This window comes from Balaenoptera borealis (genome assembly GCF_965194805.1).
Source record: "Balaenoptera borealis genome assembly, chromosome: 15".
In the NCBI taxonomy this organism is placed as follows: Eukaryota; Metazoa; Chordata; class Mammalia; order Artiodactyla; family Balaenopteridae; genus Balaenoptera; species Balaenoptera borealis.
In genome coordinates this window covers 56827301-56847558 of record NC_138871.1, presented here as the reverse complement: position 1 = coordinate 56847558, position 20258 = coordinate 56827301, and the positions used below count along the sequence as shown (strand labels likewise).

The following is a 20258-nucleotide window of genomic DNA, read 5'->3' as shown; positions in this document are numbered from 1 at the left end:
GCTTTTTATTCCTGTTATTGTTTATGTGTCATTTCCCATTTTTTCCTTGATAGTTTTGCCAGAAATTTCTCTTTTATTGTCTAGAAGAATGAAATTTGAGTTTAGTTGATCTTCTTTATTGTATGTCTGTTTTCTATTTAATTTAGTTTTGCTCTTTATTATTTTCTTCCTTCTACCTTTCTTTGGCTTTACCCTGATATTAACTATACCAGCTTTACAAGACCAATTTTTAGCCCATTAATTTCATTTATCTACTTTTCTGATATTAGTAATTAAGATTATAAATGTCCCTCTGTATCTCATATTTTTATATGTAGTATTTTCTTTATCACTTGGTTCTAAGTATTTCCTAATTTACTTTATAATTTTGCATTTGACTGAGAGTTAATTTCCAAGGAAATGTGGTTCTATCTAAATAAATAAATCTAAATTGCTTTGGGGGTTGTGATCAGAGAACATGTATGACACCAATTATTTTAACATATCGTGATTTCCTTTAGGGCCTGGAATATAATCTTCCTGAGGCTTTTGCTCCCTAGGTCTTGCCCACTTTCACCTCAGCCTAGTCACAGCTAACTTTCTGTTTGGTCTGTTCTCTCTTGTAGCAGTTTAGAAAACACCTCAAAGTTAAAGCTCGGGTCAGTGTGGAAGCTCATCTCTCATACTTCCTCTTCCTGAACGATCTTAGCCTCTCCTTCTTGCCTGCATTGCTTATTCTCCAGTGTCTCCACATAGTTGTATTCCATATTTGCCTGGTTTGTGTCTGGAATCAGAGCTGGGGGGAAGAACCCACAGTTATGCTCAGGGTAGGTTTGGAAGTGACATTAGGGCCATGGGGCTACTATGGCCTGCCGCCCCTGGAGCTTTCTCGTGATAATAATCAAAAGGTATGAGTACACATAAGAACATAGCTCTTGGGTGTCTTATAGATTGATCTGAGTGAATGACAACCAAGTCTTAACAAATCTGATTAGGAGTGAGGGATTTTGCTTTGAGTACTGTGCATTGAAGCAAAAGTTGACTGGATGGCATACTTCTCATATATATAAATTTTTGCCTTGATCGTGGTTTGAGGTTTACTCATGGGAGTTTATATTTCTACTTGGAAAAAACCATATGCTCATTAATTTTAAAATAGATTTGATGGTCTGAATGCTATAATTTGTGCTGGAGTTATACATGTAAAATTTTTGTAAAACTCTTAACTGAGCAAATCAGTAGTATTGAATATATATGGGTATCAGTTAGCCATTGCCAAAATAATGTTACATGTTACAGATTGGGTTCCTGGGAAACAGATTCTGAGAGGAGATTTGCATGCTGGAAGTTTATTAGGGAGTACTCTTGGGATCAACACCTGTGGAAGAGAAGGGAAGGAGGCAGGATTGAACAGAGGGAGAAGGTGGGCTCTGATACAGTGTGAGTGAAGGCCTCACCCTTTACACTCCTGCATCATTGGAAGCTGGCTGCCCCAGGAAGAGGGCATGACCTTGGGCGATGAACCTTTCTTAATTTGAGATCATTCCAAAGAGGAGCAGCAGCTGTAGGCTGTTTGCTCACAGCATTTCTAAGCATTGGGTGAATAAGCTCTTAATTCTCAAAAGGGAAAATGCAGTATCTATTACAATGCCCAGAATTTCATTGGCTTATAAACAACAAACATTAATTTCTCATGCACCCCTGTACAGATTGTCTAGAATTCTGCTGAACTGTACTGTGCTGATTCGGGTGAGAAGCTGCAGGTTAGGTCCACATCTGGTCCATGTATCTCTCATCCTCTGTTGACAAAAGTCAGTAGCACAAGTCCAAATGCACGGACTCATGTCAGGGCTCTGTTATGTCACACATCTTAACAGCCAGTTGGCCACACAAGTCACATGGCCAGGCCCAACCTCAGCAGAGTGGAAGAATATGCTCCCTTGGAGGTCCAGGAGAGGGAGTGAATTTTTGCCAAACAATGGTCCAGTTTACCCAAGTGTGATTCTGCTTAATGAACAAAAGATGAGAATTCCACTGCCAAGATTTCATTGTCACTCTTTCTCCTAAAATACTTCTGTTTGTCATCTCCATCTGTTTTGAATGAGATGAAATGTGACAACACCGTCACCACTATTTGGCAGAGAGAACAGCTTGTGCTGAGTTCTTATGATTTTTAAAATTTAGATTTGAATGGATTTGTGTGTATCTATATCTCTATTGAAAAGATGGTATCTTTGCAAAGTATTTATCTGGAGGGAGGATTTTCAGTTTCAAGTTCTTTATCTTATTTTAAATTGAGGTATACATATAATAAAGTGTATTAAGTACACTTAGGTGCACAGCTTATAAATTTTTACCTATGTCTACATCCATATAACCACCACCCAGATGTAGATGATGAACAGGGTTCCCTCATGCTTCTTCCCAGTCAATGATCCCCTCTTCTGAGGTAATCATTCTGACTTTTCTCATCATATATTAATTGTTATTTTTCTCAAAATTCATAAAAATGGAATCAGCCAGTATGTTCTCTTATATGTCTGGCTCTTTGAGTTTTTATCTTAACTGATAAACTATAAGTTGTTGGTTACATTGTCAAACTCCTATGTCTTTTCTTAGCTTATTTCTGTGAGTCTTCACTGGATGTTGTCTCTTTTGTTTTAGAAACTATATTTTGTGTTTTACTTACTTATTAGCTTTTTGTGGTTGGATTAGACTATACAGAAGTTCATTCAGAAGAAGCTTCTATGTATGTCAGAAAGATGGAGTTAATATGGACTCCTAGCAAACAATGTGATCCTCTGGTTTCCTTGGTAAAGCTGGTCATTGATTTTTAACAGGATTATTCCTTAGGCATTCCACAGTACCTGTGTCTCATGGGATGTTTATTTTCTACACATACTGATCATTACTGCACTTCCCCTAGGCTGTGGTCTAAATGTGTGGGCTATGGAGGTTTCATAGCTGTGGTCAGCCTTAGTCCGACTCACTCTTTCCATTTGCTTTGTGACACAATGCAGGAGCTAGTTTTCAAAAGCAAATGCTTACTTAAGTGTTGAGTAACACAAACACACTCTGTACAGAACAGAACCTTTAAAAACAACCTGATCACTTGGGATTTTGGTCACAATCACTTATAGAGGCTAGGTAGGGTATTACTTTGGTACTTGAAGCCTTATTAGATAATAGCCCATCGTCATTTTTAAAAGTGCCTATAAGGAAGGCATTTGCATTCATCTAACATGAACAAAAGACTGAAAATCCATTCATGCTTTGAGTGGTTGGTATAACAACAGCTGAGAAAAGCTCATTTAATTCTGTGACTTTTGGTTTCAGAGCACCTGTTCAATATAAAAATTACTTGTATCTCCTGAGGAATCTCAGCAGCAGTTAATTTGTATAATTATTGATTTTGAATACTATTTTGTTTTTAGTTATCCACTGTAAATTTAGGAGTTTTAAAAATAGTTGTTTATGGAAATATATTATTATTTGAAGGGACCCCTCAATGCTGTTGATCTTTGCATTTTCATAGATCAGGTATCTAGAAACAATAGTTTTTTAGTTTCAGGGATGGTGTTAAGAGTGTATAACTGTAACATGCAGTTAAAACTGCTGAATCTGTCAAGTGAGAGGTTAGCTAGAGAAGTGGAATTTAGTTGATTCTGAAGTTTGCAGAGCATAAGGGAAGAATCAAGATCAGTTCTAACATTTTTGTAACCCTTGCTGCAGAAGGGTGAGAAGAAATTCACTTGAAAGTTGAAGTTATTATTCCACAATTGTGACACATATAGCAAAAGACTGCACATGGTCAGTATGGTCTTAGCTGTGATTATAACTAGGAAATTGATAATGAAATCCCTACTTGCTTTTGTTTTGTGGAATCCAATGATTTATTTTAGGGGAGATGTCAACCCTTGTTAAAGCAGTTAGTTACTGTTCCTAATCATGTCCTAAATCCTGCCTTTAGCTCTGTCAACAAATTCATATTCAGCATCTTTACGTATCACAGTATAAATACATACTTTTAATGTGTATTTTAGCTAATAATTTTTTTCTCTTTAATAGATGTTAGTTGATACTGGAGCTTATTTTATGCTTTTGTACCAGTAGGGAACTGTCCACTGTCCCCTACCAGATATTTTGGGATCACTTATAATTTAAATTTTTAAGAAACATAGATGTGACTCTATCCTCATTTATGCAATTTTTAATAATTATCAGAAGATACTTTGTGTAAAAGGTGTAAAACTTGGCTTTCACATGTTAGAAAGTTTAAACAGAACTAGTTCTCACTTGGCAAGGATTTGATCACCAACCAAATCTGTACCACACCTATATGCTTATCCAGACACAACTGATTGTCCTGTTCAGCAGTTTTCCTGCTACACATACAAATACGCATGCATATTATGAATAGATCTTTTTAAAATAAGCTAGACCCAAGGTACTTCTGAAAAAAGCCACTTATATTATCCTAATCTATCTTTCCTCCTTTCAAATCACTCACCCTTGAAATATATATGAAATCCACACTGGCCTAGGTAGCTGTTCCAAGCAAGCCTGGTCATCTATTCTTGGTCTTACAGAATTTCAACCAAGTTACTGTTTTTACATGGATATATAATTTTGTTTGTTTTGTTTTGTTTAACATGGATGTGTAATTTTGTCTTAACCATCATTCTCAGTTTCATTGTTTTTTCTCCATCTCTTGTTCTTAGTATATCATTCTCTTACTGCAACCTGAGAATATTTTTTCTCACTCTGATACATCCTCTGTCTACATATTTTTCCCTTGTCAAGGAAGGCTGTGCCAACCTTATACAATAGCTGAAGTGACTCTGGCACTTTTAACCAAAAGGATGATGGAACTTACTGGGTTCCCATTTTCATTCCTGGAGGTCCTAGATCTTCATAGTTAGGTTGCTGTAACAAACAAATGCATTTAAAAAAAATACATACCTTAAAAGGTACAAATCAACATGCTCTTAAAAGCAATATGTGATGTTATAAATAACTGAATAAATCCATTGTTTAAGTTTTTTTCTTAATTGTGTTACTAAAAAAGTAAATACTAAGTATATTGTTGCTAATTAAGTGCATCATGCATTTTAATATTTCTGTTCTTAAATAATCTAGCAAGTTTGCATTTCTGGCTGATCTTTTCTCTCCATTTTCTTTGTTTTTTTTTAGTTTCATGCTATGGATACGTTGTATAGGCACAGCTATGATTTGAGCAGTGCAATTAGTGTCTTAGTACCACTTGGGGGACCTGTTTTATGCAGAGATGAAATGGAAGAATGGTCGGCCTCTGAAGCTAGTTTATTTGAAGAGGCACTGGAAAAATATGGCAAAGACTTCAACGACATACGTCAAGACTTTGTAAGTAGAGAATTGTGAATTAAATAAAAGTTGGGGTGGGAATATTTTATCTGTTTTAAAAATTTGGGAAATCTTAAACTATTCATATAGCAAGCCTGTGACGTAGTAATTTTCATCTGCTCAACGTAGAATGCAGACCAGTGTTGTGGAGGGAGAAATTCACATTTGTCTTGAGCAGTAATTGTAAGACTCAGGGTCAGGAGGCCCTGAGTTCTTGCTATAAACCTTGGCAATATGAATTAATCCTCTTCACCTCTCTCTGAGTTCCAAGTTAAAAATATGCACAGCTTTTCTAACCATTTGCACTAAATATTTCTGATCTCTGCTTTTTAAGCTCGTTGCCCTCCTTTAGGCCTTCAGTATTTTTCTAGTTATCTTACTAATCATTGAGCCTGAATTTGATACAGACCTCTATTATAGAAACGACCTGTATCAAGCAGAGCAGAAGAATTTGCTTTATGGGTTTTCGATATTTACTCTTCTTGATGATATGCAGGATCTTACTTGCATTTTAAATACTAGGTAATCTTGTCTACTGTTATGTACTTCCTTTTTCTTTGTATTTATGGAATTGCTGGCTTTAATTAAGCTTACAATCTCTTTGAAATGGGGAAATTTCTATTTGAGAAGTTCATAAATAGCTTTCTATAGCAGCCATTCTTTTTTTAAAAAAATATTTATTTATGTATTCATTTATTTATTTGGCTGCCTCGGGTCTTAATTGTGGTGCATGGGATCTTAGTTGCGGCGTGTGGGATCTTAGTTGCAGCACGCAGGCTCTCTGTTGCGGTGCACAGGCTTCTCTCTAGTGGCGCACGGGCTTAGTAGTTGCAGTGCATGGTCTCTAGAGCGTGCGGGCTCAGTGGTTTTGGCACATGGGCTCTCTAGTTGTGGCAAGCGGGCTCTAGAGCACACGGCTTAGTTGCCCCACCTCATGCAGCATCTTAGTTCCCCGACCTGGGATCAAACCAGCATCCCCTGCATTGCAAGGCAATTCTTAACCACTGGACCACCAGGGAAGTCCCAGCAGCCATTCTTTTTTAAAAATTATGAAAATAGACTCATTATAGCCTATGAAGTATTTAATGTGAACCAGGATCCTGCCTTTTATGTTGTTGCATCTTTTTTTAATTATTTCTGAAGGAAGATTTTACTTATCTATATGAGTTGATATATTAAATCCTAAACATGATAATTAAAGCTGTTAGTGTCACTGGCATTTGTTTTGGCAAAACTTTACTGACACCCATATGTCATGGTTTCAATTTACAGGGTGTGCAGCTGGGAATTTAAAATGCATTGGTGGCATTTAGCTTCAGGTGGTCAGAATAACACAACAGTGCAATGCTACTAATATAATATAGCTACACCACTAAATAGAAACCGCAAAAACAAAACCCCCTAAAGAACAAAGGCTGCAGGCCTGATAAAGGAGTAGAAGATGAGAAATACTAAAATGAAACTAGTTTTCCCTGCACTGAGTGTGACATGCTCATCTTATGCCCTGATCACCATTCTGAACTCAGTTCAATTCAACAAATGTTTATTGAGCATCTGCAACATACCAGGCCCTTAAGTGTGCACTAGACATGCATCAGAAATGTAACGTGGTCCTTACTTTAGGGAATGATTCATAGTCCAGATCAAGAGATTGAAAGATAAGCCCTCAAATAAAATATAATGTAATTATTTCTGTCAGTAGTAAGAACGAGTATTATGGAAGTGGTGGGAAGGGAACTATTAGTTGTGCCAGTCTACTCAGGAGTGTCTTCACGGAGTTAACTGGCATTTCAGCTGGACCTCTGATGGTAAAGGGAGAAAACAGCAGATTGACGGGTATACACTGAGCTGTGAAACTTTTAGACAGCCCTCCTGGGCACTTAATACAGGACTAGGAAATAACTCTGAACAGTAGCTTGGTGCAATATACTTGGACATAGAGGCTGGCATTCATAGAAAGTAAAATAACAGTGTGAAAATGAGTGTAACAGCCATAATGCTGTTAAATGGTTTTTTGTTACCTTCATGATCTAACAAAATTCTTGTAAATTTGTGGCATGATAAAGTTTTCTGAAGGTGGTTGGAATGCTTGTTGATGAGACAGTCCACATTAGGTTTGTTGTATTTTGGAGCTTCGTATTGGCCGCCAGTGTCAAAAAGCTTAGATAGACCATCAGGAGGCTAACTCTTCAGAGGGTTTGTGTTTTATGTAGTTTTGGGTGTTTGTTTGTTTTTTTAGATCTTTAGGCTTTGTTTTATTTATTTATTTTTATTGAAATATAGTTGATTTACAGTGTTAATTTCAACTATACAACAAAGTGATTCAGTCCTACATACACACACACACACACACACACACACACACACACACACACACATATACACACACATACATTTTTAAAAATATTCTTTTCCATTATGGTTTATCACAGAATATTGAATATGGTTCCTTGTGCTCTACAGTAGGACCTTGTTCATCCATTCTATATATAATAGTTTGCATTTGCTAACCCCGTTTTGGTATTTTTAACTTACTATCTCTCCCTTCCACCACCCTATACTTGTAAAGTAATGTATAAACCTAAAGGCCATATTTGACAAGCCTACAGCTAACATCATCCTCATTGGTGAAAAGCAGGTACATGAAAAGGTGTTCAAGGGACTTCCCTAGCGGTCCAGTGTTAAGACTCCTTGCTTGCACTGCAGGGGGTGAGGGTTTGATCCCTGGTCGGGGAACTAAGGTCCTGTATGCTGTGTGGTGTGGTCAAAACAAACAAACAAAAAAGGTGTTCAGCATCACTAATCATCAGGGAAAACCACCATGAGATATTGCCTCATACCTGTTAGGATGGCTATTATTTTTTTAAAAATGAGAGATAACAGACGTTGGTGAGGATGTGGAGAAGCATTGGCATTAATTCTTCTTTAAATGTTTGGTGAAGTCATCTGGTCCTGGGCTTTTCTTTGTTGGAAGGTTTTTGATTACTGATTCAGTCTTCTGTTCACATTTTCTATTTCTTCATGATTCAGTCTGGATAGGTTATATATTTCTAGGAATTTATCCATTTTTTCTAGATTATCCAATTTGTTGGCATGTAATTGTTCATAGCAGTCTCTTAGGATCCTTTTATGATTTCTGCGATATCATTTGTAATGTCTCTTCTTTCACTTCTGATTTTATTTATTTCAATCTTCTCTCTTTTTTCTTAGTATAGCCAGTGGTTTGTCAATTTTGTTTATCTTTTCAAAAAACCGGCTCTTAGTCTATAGATCTTTTCTGTTGTTTTCCTTGTTTCTACTTCATTTATTTCTGCTGTGATCTTCTTTTTCTGCTAATTGGAATCACTCTCTTTTCATTCTTTGTTTATCCTTTCCTCCTCTGACTGGATAATTTCTAGTGACCTGTCTTTGAGTTCACAGATTTTTCTGCTTGATCAAGTCTGTTGTTGATGATCTGCATTGTATTTTTCATTTAATTCATTGTATTCTTCAGCTTTAGAATTTGTTTGGGTTTTCTAAAATAATTTCTCTCTGTTGAACTTCTTGTTTTGTTTGTATATTGTTTTCCTAATTTCATTGAGTTTTCTATCTGCATTTTCTTGTAGCTCACTCAACTTCGTTAAAACAATTCTTCTGAATTCTTTGGGAAATCCTAGATCTCTATTTCTGTGGGGTCAGTTCCTGGAAAATTACTGTGTTCCTTTGCGGGTGTCATGTTTCTTTAATTTTTCATGTTTCTCATAACCTCGTGTTAATCTCTGTGCATTTGGCTGAGCAGACATTGCAGACTTTACAGACTGGTTTTAGTGGGGAAAGACCTTCACCTGCAGGTGGGTGCAAGGGTACCAGGCAAGTGGAGTGCATTGGTTCTAGCTCCTGGGAAGGCCCATTGGCATAGCGCACATTCAGCTTTATCAGCTGAGGTCAGTGTCAGTAAAGATTGCAACGGCCAAGGGTGCAGGTGTCTGCTGCAACAGAGAGGGCTGTTGGGGTCTTCAGTGGCAAAGGCTGCTGGGGACCTCCTGATCTCTCTTTCTCCCACAGCGTATGTCATGGGCGAGGGGATGTCTCTTGGCTCTGGGTCTGGCTTGGAGTGCCCTCATGGTGGCAGTGGTGCCTGAGGCGTGGGCATGCTTGGATCAGCCCCTGAGCCGGGAGTGGAGTGTGTGTGCTCACAGAGTGACTGAAGCATACGATCTGGTGCCTGTGATGTGAGCGCATGTCGAGCAGCCAGGGCTCTGGGCTCTGGGTTGTGCACATCTTCTGGAAGGAGTGCAGCAGCATCTCCTTCTCTAGGAGGCCAGCAGCAGCAGTGGCTCTTGGTTACCTCGGTGGCAGGAGCTGCCAGTTTCTTCTGCACAGGAGCCTGCTGAGGTCCACTCCAACAAACACTACAGAGTCCTCTACTGTGCGAGCTGTAGGGATTCTTCAGCAGCTGTCTCGGGTGCTGCTGAGGTCCTCAGTGACCAGGGCTACCAGGCTCCTCTGCCGAGGAGGCCACTGGTGACTGCAGTGGTATCCAGTGTGTGGCTTATACTGATAGCCTCCACCCTTCCTTGTTCTTAGCTGTTTCCAGATGTCTCAGCTGAAGTCCGTCTCCTCAGTGATCCTCTCTGTGTACTCTCTGTGCAGTTACTCTCCATTTTTTGCTGCACTGTGTTGCTGTAGGTTCTTCTTTGACTCTTGCATCTTCCCAGGGCAATTTTCATTTGTTGATAGCTATCTAATTATTGTTTTTTGTGGGGTTACAAAGGCTGCTATGTCCTCCTCTCTCTTGCTGGCGTATCTCTTCCTGTCCATTTTGTCTAGTTTGTTGTCATAAAGTTGTTCATAATTTCATTATACTTTTAAGTTCTGTGGGATGGATTTGTAGTGATGTCCCCTCAGATATTTCTGATACTGGTAATTTAGCTTTTCTTACTTTTTTCCTCATCAGTCTGGCTAGGGGTTTATCAATCTTATTGATCTTTGCAAAGAACCAGTTTTTAAAAAATAACTAATTAATTAATTAATTTTTGCCTGCATTGGGTCTTCGTTGCTGCACGTGGGCTTTCTCTAGTTGTGGTGAGCGGGAGCTTCTCTTGTTGCGGAGCACAGGCTCTAGGCGCGTGGGCTTCAGTAGTTGTGGCACACATGCTCAGTAGTTGTAGCACACGACCTCTAGAGCGCAGGCTCAGTAGTTGTGGCACACAGGCCTAGTTGCTCCGTGGCATGTGGGATCTTCCCGGACCAGGGATCGAACCCGTGTCCCCTGCGTTGGCAGGCGGATTCTTAACCACTGCGCCACCAGGGAAATCCCAAGAACCAGTTTTTGATTTGATTGATTTTTCTGTTTACTATTCCATTGATTTCTGCTTTTATGTTTGTTATTTCTTTCCTTCAGCTTGCTCTGAGCTTATGTGCTTTTGTCTTTTCCTAGTATTTTTTTAAGGTTGGAGCTTAGATCATTAATTTGAAACTTTGCTTCTCATGTAACCATTTATTGTTAATACACTTTTGGCTGACAATGAATTCAGCTTTTGACTGAGAATGACTTCTGCCTTGTCCGAAAAACTTTACTGTCCCCTTTGAAGAGATATTTCATTCTTTATAGAATTCATTAAAAATTCTTTTCCTCTTTCAGTATTCTAAAGATGTCTCTCTATCTGGCTTACGTAGTTTCTGATGAGAAGTTCCTATGTATGTGCATGTTTCTTTTTCTTTGTGCTCAAGATTTTCTCTTTACTTTTGTTTTACTACTACAGTGTGAACCTGTAGTAGTAAACCAAAAGCCCTGGCAGGCTTTTCTTTATAATTATTCTACTTGTAGTTCACTGAGTTTCCTAGAGCTGAGACGTGCTGTTTGTGTGTTAGTTTGTATAATTTGTATTGATCTGTCTTCTAGTGCACTAACTCTTTTCTCAGCTATGTCCAGTATACCGATAAACTTGTTAAAGGAATTCTTCAAATATGATAGCATATTGTCCTAACAGTCATATTTTATTTTTATGCTTTTTATCTCTATGTAAATTCCCCATCTATTCATGTGCATTGTCTACCTTTTCAACTAGATCCTTTAGTATATTAATATAGTCTCTAGTTGGCCAGGTTTGGATTTCATTGTTGTTCTGGTTACCTTCAGTGTACCACTGTACTGGAAGGGTTAATATTTCATGTACGACCTTTATATCTTTGAGCCTCACAGGGCCCCAAAAGCTTAACTGAATCTCCCCATTTTTGCCGGATATGCAAAATCCTTTCCTGCCTGGCTAATTCACCTACACCCCACCCAGCCTTGAACCTAATGGGTTTCACTTCCCTTGCCAGCAGGCAGAATTATTCTCACAAGCCAGTCTCATCCTTCCTCCTGTGGGAACCTTTTTCCGGAACCAGGGCATACCTCACCCTCTTGTTACACAAAGCCACACTTCCACAGCCCCTACTGGGCTCACTATTCCCAAGTACAACCCCTGTGTGGCCCTACATGGTGTGTAGTGTCCTCTTTCCCCGGACCATGAGTATAAGTGACTAATAAACTGCTGTCAGTCTCATCTGGTTTGTCTCCGGTGTCATGTGTTGTATGTCTGACCACCTTCCACTGTCTTGAGGGGCGGGTCCCTCCCTCGCTGGTGGGATGAATAGGAGGTGAACTGAGCATCCACAGACTTCATAGTCTTACCTATGCTTAATGTAGGGCCTGGAAAGCAGAAGGGTTCTTTTCTTGTGTTCCTGTCCCATCCTTAGCAGGCCTTGCACTGCAGAGCCTTTCTCCACATTTTGCCCTTCCCCCTGTGGTAGTATGGTGTTGCAGGTCCATGGTGAGGGCGCAGGGAGTTTCTTAGTTGTCCTGTTCCTGCCCAGACTTTGGTAGGCTTTGTGTGCCTGAGTCTCAGCGGTGGAGCTCCCACAGCAATTCTGTTCTTTCCCCAGCTCCCTTGTCGCAACCGGTCTCTGCTTTGTGTAGCCTTTTATTAGCAGGGCTTTTTGGATGTGAGCAAATTTCCAGTCCCCCTCCACTGGCCACCGCACTTTGCCTGGGACTTGGGGGTGGGATGGTTTCTAGTCCGTCTCCAGTGGCAGACACTTCTGCTTTGTATGAGAGAAGGATCTAAGAGAAGGATCTGGGAAGCGGTTTTCTGGCCTGGTCCCCAGTGGCAGCTGATCACCATTGTGCACACCCACACCACCACCAATGGGCAGGTTGCTTGCCCTGTCCCAGTTCTTTCTGCTGGACATCTGATGGAGGAAAGGGGGTGTGTCGATTCCCTCTGTGCACTGCTTTATTTAGCTTCATCTTCTTACCAAGGTTGATAAGTTGTGTGTTCATTTTCATTCCTTCATTTTTCCTTATGGTTTCCTTTTTGATCCATGGATTATTTAGAAGTAAGTTCCACATATTTGTAGGTTTTTTCCCGCATATATTTTTTGGTTATGAATTCTGGTTTAATTCTATTGTGTTCAGAAAACATACTTTGTTAAATACACACACACATACACACACACACAAATTTTACATTTTGAAGACTTGATTGATTCTACCGCAGTATATGGTTTGTTTTGGTGAATGCACCATGTGCTCTTGAAAAGAACAGATATTTTGCTGTTAGGTATATTATTCTATAAATGCTACTTGGGTCAAGTTTATTGATAATGTTGTTCAAGTCTTCTGGAGCCTTACGGATTTTCTGCCCACTTGTTGTGTTACTTGTTGAGAGAGCAGTATTAAAAGTCTCTAGCTTATAATTGTAGATTTTTCTGTTTTTCTTTTCAATTGTATTAGGTTTTTGCTTTAGATATGTTGAATCTCTGTTGGTGGGCACGTACATATTTAGGATTGTTATACTCTTGTGATGATTCGACCTTTTTATCTTTACATCATGCTTCTTTATCCATGGGTAATATTCCTTGTGACAAAGTCTAATTTTTCTCCTGTTAATATAACCACTCCGGATTTATTGTTTACATGATATATTTTGTTTCCATCCTTTTACTTTTATCTTATTTATTTCCAAAGTGGGCTTTTTGTAAACAGAATACAGTTGAATCTTTTCCCCCCCCCCGCAACCAATCTAACAATCTCTGCCTTTTACTTAGAGTGTTTAGACCACTTGCCTTTAATATAATTATTAATAATATAATTATCAGTTTAAATCCATCATTTTACCATGAGTTTTCCATTTGTCCCATTGTTCTTTATTCCCCCCACACACTTTTTTTAAAAAATTTATTTGTTTTATTATTTTGGCTGCGTTGGGTCTTCGTTGCTGCACGGGGGGCTACTCTTCGTTGCGGTGCACGGACTTCTCCTTGTGGTGGCTTCTCTTGTTGCGGAGCATGGGCTCTAGGTGCATGGGCTTCAGTAGTTGTGGCACGCGGGCTCAGTAGTTGTGGCTTGCAGGCTCTAGAGCGCAGGCTCAATAGTTGTGGCACACGGGCTTAGTTGCTCCGTGGCATGTGGAATCTTCCTGCACCAGGGCTCAAACTTGTGTCCCCTGCATTGGCAGGTGGATTCTTAACCACTGCATCACCAGGGAAGCCCCTCTTCCCCCTTTCTTGATTAATTTTTTATGACACCCATTTCATCTCTCCTGGTGGCTTACTAATTAAACTTTTGTTTTGTTTAGTGGTTTACAATATATATCTTTAATGTACCACAGTTTACCTTCAATCAAATTCTGCTTAGATCACAGATTATAAGAACCATGAAACAGTACACTTCTAGTTCTTCCTTCCCATTCTTGTGCTTTTGTTGTCATACATTTTATTTCTGTACATGTTCTAAGTCCCACAGTGCATTATTACTATTTCTTGCTTTAGGCAATCAGTCATCTTTTAAAAAGATTAATGCCCCCCCATGTTTATTTACTTACTGTTACTTATTTTTAAAAATTTACCATTTCTGCCCCTCTTCATTTCTTTGTGTACATTCAAATTTCCACCACCACCTATGGATTTCTCAGGTCTCCTCCACTGGCTCAGTTCTTTCTGATGAAGATCTGATAGAGATCTCTGGCAAATGTGTTTGGATTCCCCTTGTGTCTAGAGCTTCCACAGATGCTAAACAGTTGTCCTAGCCCACTGTTGACCTTTAATAATCTGGTAAATGTTTTGTTGTTCATCACCTGTTTTATGCTCTGCCAAAGTAAAAATACTTAGAGTCCTGTCTCTCCTTGGAGTGACTTGGGAATTTAGTTCAGTTGATTGTCTTGTAATCTTAGCTCTCTGATGGACTAAAGAGTTGGTGTGGTTTTATAAATTTTCTCTTTCCTCATCTTTAGAGTGGGGATGACATTCTCTTGTGGATTTCTACATCCTAAACAGGACCTGAAATATGCAGAGGAACCTGAAAAATTCAAAGTGCAAAATAGCAAAGTCTTTCCCCCTTCGTACAGTGGAGTCCTTTGCCATAGAAACTCCTTTCAGCAAAGGTTATTTCCTGGCTGTTGTATCATTTAGACTTCAGTTGCAGATAACAAAATATTGGAGCTGTTTTAAACAGAATGGGATTTAACTTTAGAAATTAGATGCTTAAAATCATTGATAGGGTTGGAGAAGTAGGCTCAAGCTGGACCTCAGAATAGTCCCACAGAAATGGTTCCACAAGTGAGCTCTTAACCTCTGCCCCATAGGGAAATTGAGAAGCTGCTGGGTTAACTTCTGAGCCAGGATCACACTCCTTTAGCCGTGATCTTGAGATCAGGAAACCTCTCGCAACGTCATTGGCTCTAGAACAATTTTGTGCCTCCTACTTCTACTGCAGCAAAATGGATCCCTTGTGCACCATCCACTCTACGCCTGCTTAATTCACTTCTGAATTTGTCTTATACACATACATCTGATTGGCAGAAGTAAATCCAAGGGGGTCTTGGAAATATAACGTTTGGATTTCCAGCCTTTGTAACATAAGCAAGTGAACTAGAGGGAAGTTGGAAAGGATACTGAGCAAGTCATAATTAGAGACGACAGAATCCATTTGAGTGAGCTATTATGAGGAGAAAGAAATTTATTAAAGGGTGTCAGAAGGCTAACAGACGTTAGCCAGGGATCCACGTTTCGATGCTTCACAGACAGGACTTGTGAAGCTAAGAGCAGTATCTAACCCCACAATGGCAGTGCTCTAGCAGGAACCCCACTACAACATCTGCTGCCTCTACTCAGCAGTCTTGCATGATTCTGTTCTGCCTTGACTCTGTCAGTAAGTGCCATGTATCTAGGGTCTATTCTTAGAACACTTCACTTTTTACCAATTTTTGTATTAGAGTACTTTTGATTATAAGTGAGAGAAACTCAGCCTCATCTAGTTTAGAATAAAAGATAGATACTTTGGTTATATTAGTCAGGGTTCTTATTTGGTAAGTACAGAATTCACTATAATTTAAACCGAAAGGCATATAGGATATTAGGTTCTCATAAAATCTCTGGGAAGACTAGAGAACCAGGTTTGGATGCTGCACTTCCAGAAACAGTGGAAAGACCCATGCCCTCTGCTGCTTGGAATCCATGATGTCAAACGTGGATGGCAGAAAAGTCAACACACATGCCCCAGAAGAACGTGATATCCCAGCCATTGTTCTTGCCAAACTATCCAGTCTCCCTGCATGCAGCCTTATTCTGATGTTGCTAACTCCTATATCTAAATGTCATTCACATTTGTCAGCTTGGCTAAACCTGGCCTGTATGTCTGCATCCTTGTTCAAGAGTATCTGGGGAAAATGTATTTAGAGCTTCAAGGAAGGTAAGCTGGAAGTAGGTTGGAAATGGGTGTACAGTTTCTGCCACCACCCACTTCTTTGACTACTTAACATCCATCCTTGCCGTCTCTACATGCTTCCTTTCCAGACATCAACTTTAAAACAATAGTAATTATCCCTGAATCATTAGAAAATATGGTACTATTTCCTTAAATGGGGAGGCTTAAATTTAATATCACGGCATCCATCTCTGGTTGCTGTTTATTCCTCTTCTGGTTTTAGCCACAGCCCTGTCTTTATAGCCTGTAACTTCTGCATTAAATTATAAAGGTGAAAACACCACCACCAACAGACCTTATGTAAAAATAGAGAGGGAATTGGGTCCAGAAGGAAAATAATTACACTGAGCAAGGAAGAAAACATGGATAGCTTTGTTAGTCTTCCGTTCTCCCTTTGTGAAGCTCTTCCTGATGCCTTCATTGTCATAGAACAGCGCGCGCGCGCGCACACACACACACACACACACACACACACACACACACACACGCACACACGCACACACACACTGTTCTCCCTTCCGTATCTTAGATGACCAGAGTTCTTAGTCTGGTGGGGTGACCCAAACCTTCATTCTTGCAGGTTCTGGGCCCTGGGTTAGAAGCAGCGTTTTGTGGGAGTGAGTCATTCATAAGTCTGTGTGTGCTATTGCTAGCCAATAACACAGAAAAGGCAAATCATATCTAGAATAATTGTCCATTCAATGAAAACAGGTAACTGCTATTCCAGTATGCTGAGAGTGTAATCTAACTGACATGTTACCAGGAATGGTGCCATGTTGGAGGCCCAGTGTACTCTGTTCCTTGCAGATTAGACACTTGGAGTAATCAAATCAGAATGGGTGAGAGGACATCCCTGTGGTGGCATCCACATGTGTGTCCATTTTGTTTATGTGTCCTTTGAGCAGTCATTGGGTAACTAGGGAAAGAGGCTGGCTTATAGCCAGAGGGATCATCTTATCCAGCAGACGAGTGAAAAACCTCCTTTGTAGAGGAGACTTTGTGAACATGGGGGCTCAAATATCCTCACAGCCAGGCCCACCCTCAGATGTCTGTCCCACAAACCTCTTTTATAAGCCTCATTGTTACCAGTCCTCTAATCTCATTCCTTTCAAGTCCCTGATCACTGTGACAAGTAAATAACCATTGTCCACGGATGGGTATGGATTAGTACCTCTGGCCATCTCTCTTGCAACGCAAAGTAGAAAACCAGATGTCCACTCTAATGTTCTGCCCTCCAAAAGGATCTCCCTTCTTCACTGGGCTTCACAGTCACTCCTGCCTGGGGCTGAAATGCTGCAGCAGTATAATTCCAGTCGGTGCCAATGCATCATGCGGAGCCATCTGCCACATTCGGATTTTTTTCCTCTTCAGTTGACGTGTTGGAACTCCCATGAAGGCTGAGTGAGGGTTGAGGGAGAAATGATACTACATCAGGAGTAGACGCACTGAGATGTGACCTACACTACTCCTTGATGAGTGTGCTGGTGCTGAGGACAGCTGATTAGGACTTTATGGCTTAGATAAAATCTGGCTCGTGAGGAAGCTCAGGTTACAGGGTCACTTGGTTTTCTTTTCTCAGGCTTCCAGGTAAATTGCATGCCCGGGCCTCTTTCCCAGAAGAAGAATAATTAGGGGATAAGAGGTTTTGGCTTGCTTAAAACCCTGGGAGACTATGCCTCAGCTGTCCTGTGAGGTGTTGCTGTAGTTGGCTCCTTAACACCATCCCTCAGACACTTTCAGCTCCATTAGATTGCTTGTTAAATTGGAGAAAATTATATTTGCTTTAACTGCAATCCAAATGCCAGCTGTGCCAATCTGTTCCTGTAAGTGAGACCACATTTGTTGAAGTTGCCACCCAGTTAAGTTTTAAAATAACGTCCTTTTTCTAAACTCCATTTATTTTTCTCTTCAGACCAAACAGGTGAGTTAAATGTGGAGATGATAGGAATTGCATGGATGTTGTACATGTGGTCCATAAACAGACCCCTAGCTGCACTGGGGTCTGGGAAGAACTATTTTAACTCTAACCCCAGCGGTGCATTAGGGCAAGCTGGGAGTCAGAGGGTGCTGAGTCATGTATCAGTAAAATCTGCCACAACAGCTAAAAATCGAATGTGATCAGTCATTTTGTTTGATCTGCCCTGATTTACATATCTTGGAAGACTAACAGATCTCCCTTTACAGAGGGACATATTAAATATATTCTTTCATTGTGGGTCTCATAAGTAAAGGCTCATTTGGCCATTTTTGAATAATTGTATAAAATAGCAGACAAGCTTCCTATTTTTCTAATATGTACCGCACTTGGCTATATTCTTTTTCAGAGATTTAGGTTTTCATTTTATTTACAACAAAATAGATCAGAATAGAGCAGTTTTGGAAAGGATGAGAAATATTATACCAGAGACCAATGACCCCCAGTTGTAGGTGGCATCTTTGGAAGTTGAAGAACTCAGTCCAGATTCTTTAAAATATCATTTCTAAAAATTGTACTTCCACCCCACCTATAGCCCGAGAAAAACTGAGTAAGTCATGAAATATTTTCAGTCGTAAGGTTTATAATTTTTAACAAAATGGGAGCTGAGAAATGGAATGTGTTGTATCAGCATCTCTGGCTGAATAGAACTTGTTTGGGGACCCTTTTGCTCAGAATTAATTTCAGTTTTTCAAACATTTCTTCTAGAATGCATCTTCCGTGTGGATTATTACCTCCTTATTTTTAAGAAGTGGTTTTAAAGGAAAAGAGTTTCTACGGTAGCTTGTTTTCATTATCATGTTAAATATTTTTTCAGCTCCCTTGGAAATCATTGACTAGCATCATTGAATATTATTACATGTGGAAAACTACTGACAGATATGTGCAGCAGGTAATTTTTTCATATTGCTACCAATACAATTGCATTAAAATGAACTTTCTATTTATACATTAATATTTCTTAGCAATATGCTTAGTTTTAAATTTGTTTTGTTTGCTTTATCTTTTCTAGACCATTTTAAAGTACATGATTTCATATCTTTAACATATTATTTTAAGATTTTAGTCTCGATATTTTCTTTACTTCAGATTCCATTATGATAAATATTTTGGACAGACAGCAGGGAACGATACCAATAGAGAGGTATTATTTTCCTTGTAGGTGCCTGGTGCTTCATCTCTTTGTGAATATAGGTGACAGGAATGACTTAAAATGTGTAAAAGATCTTCTGAACCCTCCTAGACATTTTTGTGGTTATACCCCCTAAGTCTTTGACCTTAACTGTAGTAGTTAGTCTTTACTAGTTTGATACTTCGTACATAAGCACACAACTTTTTTCCCCAAAATTATCTCTAAAAGCAGGGAATCACTTATTTTGTAAATTCTCCCCAAATGTCCCAAATTGAGGTAATTCTCTCAGTTACCTATTTTGAGTAATACTACTTTTGGGGGAAAGGTACATTTTCCTCAAGTGACCTCAGTCAGTATATTATATTCTTCTAGTTAACGTGTCAGAACTGGTAAGGAAAGGGGCAGGTATATTTAACACAGACATTATTTGTCCTAAGTATATGATCACCCAATGGCAAGTGTTAGATGCTATAAAAATTTAATTTAAAGATCACTTTAAAAATTACCATAGTGAGTTGTTGAGGTTGTGAATAGTGAATATATACCCATGGCTTGTTGAAAAATTCCCAGAATCACATCATATATAATTCAGAAAGTGCTCATTTCAAACTAGCATCCAAATCCAGGCAAGATGGTTCTTTAGGACATTAGTCTGCCATCTTCTCGCCTGTTGGCTTTCCTAATAAAGTTGCTCTCCCGCCCCCCCCCCCCACCGCCCCTGCCACCGCCCCCCCAAATACTTACTTCAAACAACTTAGGTATCGTGAAGACCATGTGCTCTGGAAAACCTGTGTTATTCAAAGTGAAAAGAGTCCCTAAAGATAGATGGTGGCGATGATGGCATCAAGGATGGTTGAAAGTGTTTGGATAAAATTATTTCCAAAAATTTGAACTCCTTCTTTAAAAGTTTTAAGTTGTCTCCTTAAATGTTTTTGTTTCCTTCTCATTGAGCAAATGGAGGGTTGTCTTATATTCTGATTTGTCTTCATTTTGAGTATCTACCATACATTATTTTCCTTCCCTATTGGCATTTATTATTGTGTTGATCACTCTCTGGATGT

General features: G+C 39.4%; 1 protein-coding gene across 6 annotated transcripts in view; it reads left to right on the top strand.

The window, feature by feature from the left end:
- Positions 1–20258, top strand: part of MTA3 (metastasis associated 1 family member 3) — a 158440-nt gene that overhangs the window by 99988 nt on the left and 38194 nt on the right. For all 6 annotated transcript variants that reach the window (XR_014235116.1, XM_082358175.1, XM_082358174.1 and 3 more), the window contains exons 9-10: positions 5173–5361; positions 18883–18957. Coding sequence is in view for 5 of the 6 variants with exons in the window: in XM_082358175.1 (XP_082214301.1) it covers positions 5173–5361; positions 18883–18957 (264 nt within the window). In the remaining variant the exon portion in view is untranslated. The remainder of the gene's footprint in view (positions 1–5172; positions 5362–18882; positions 18958–20258) is intronic.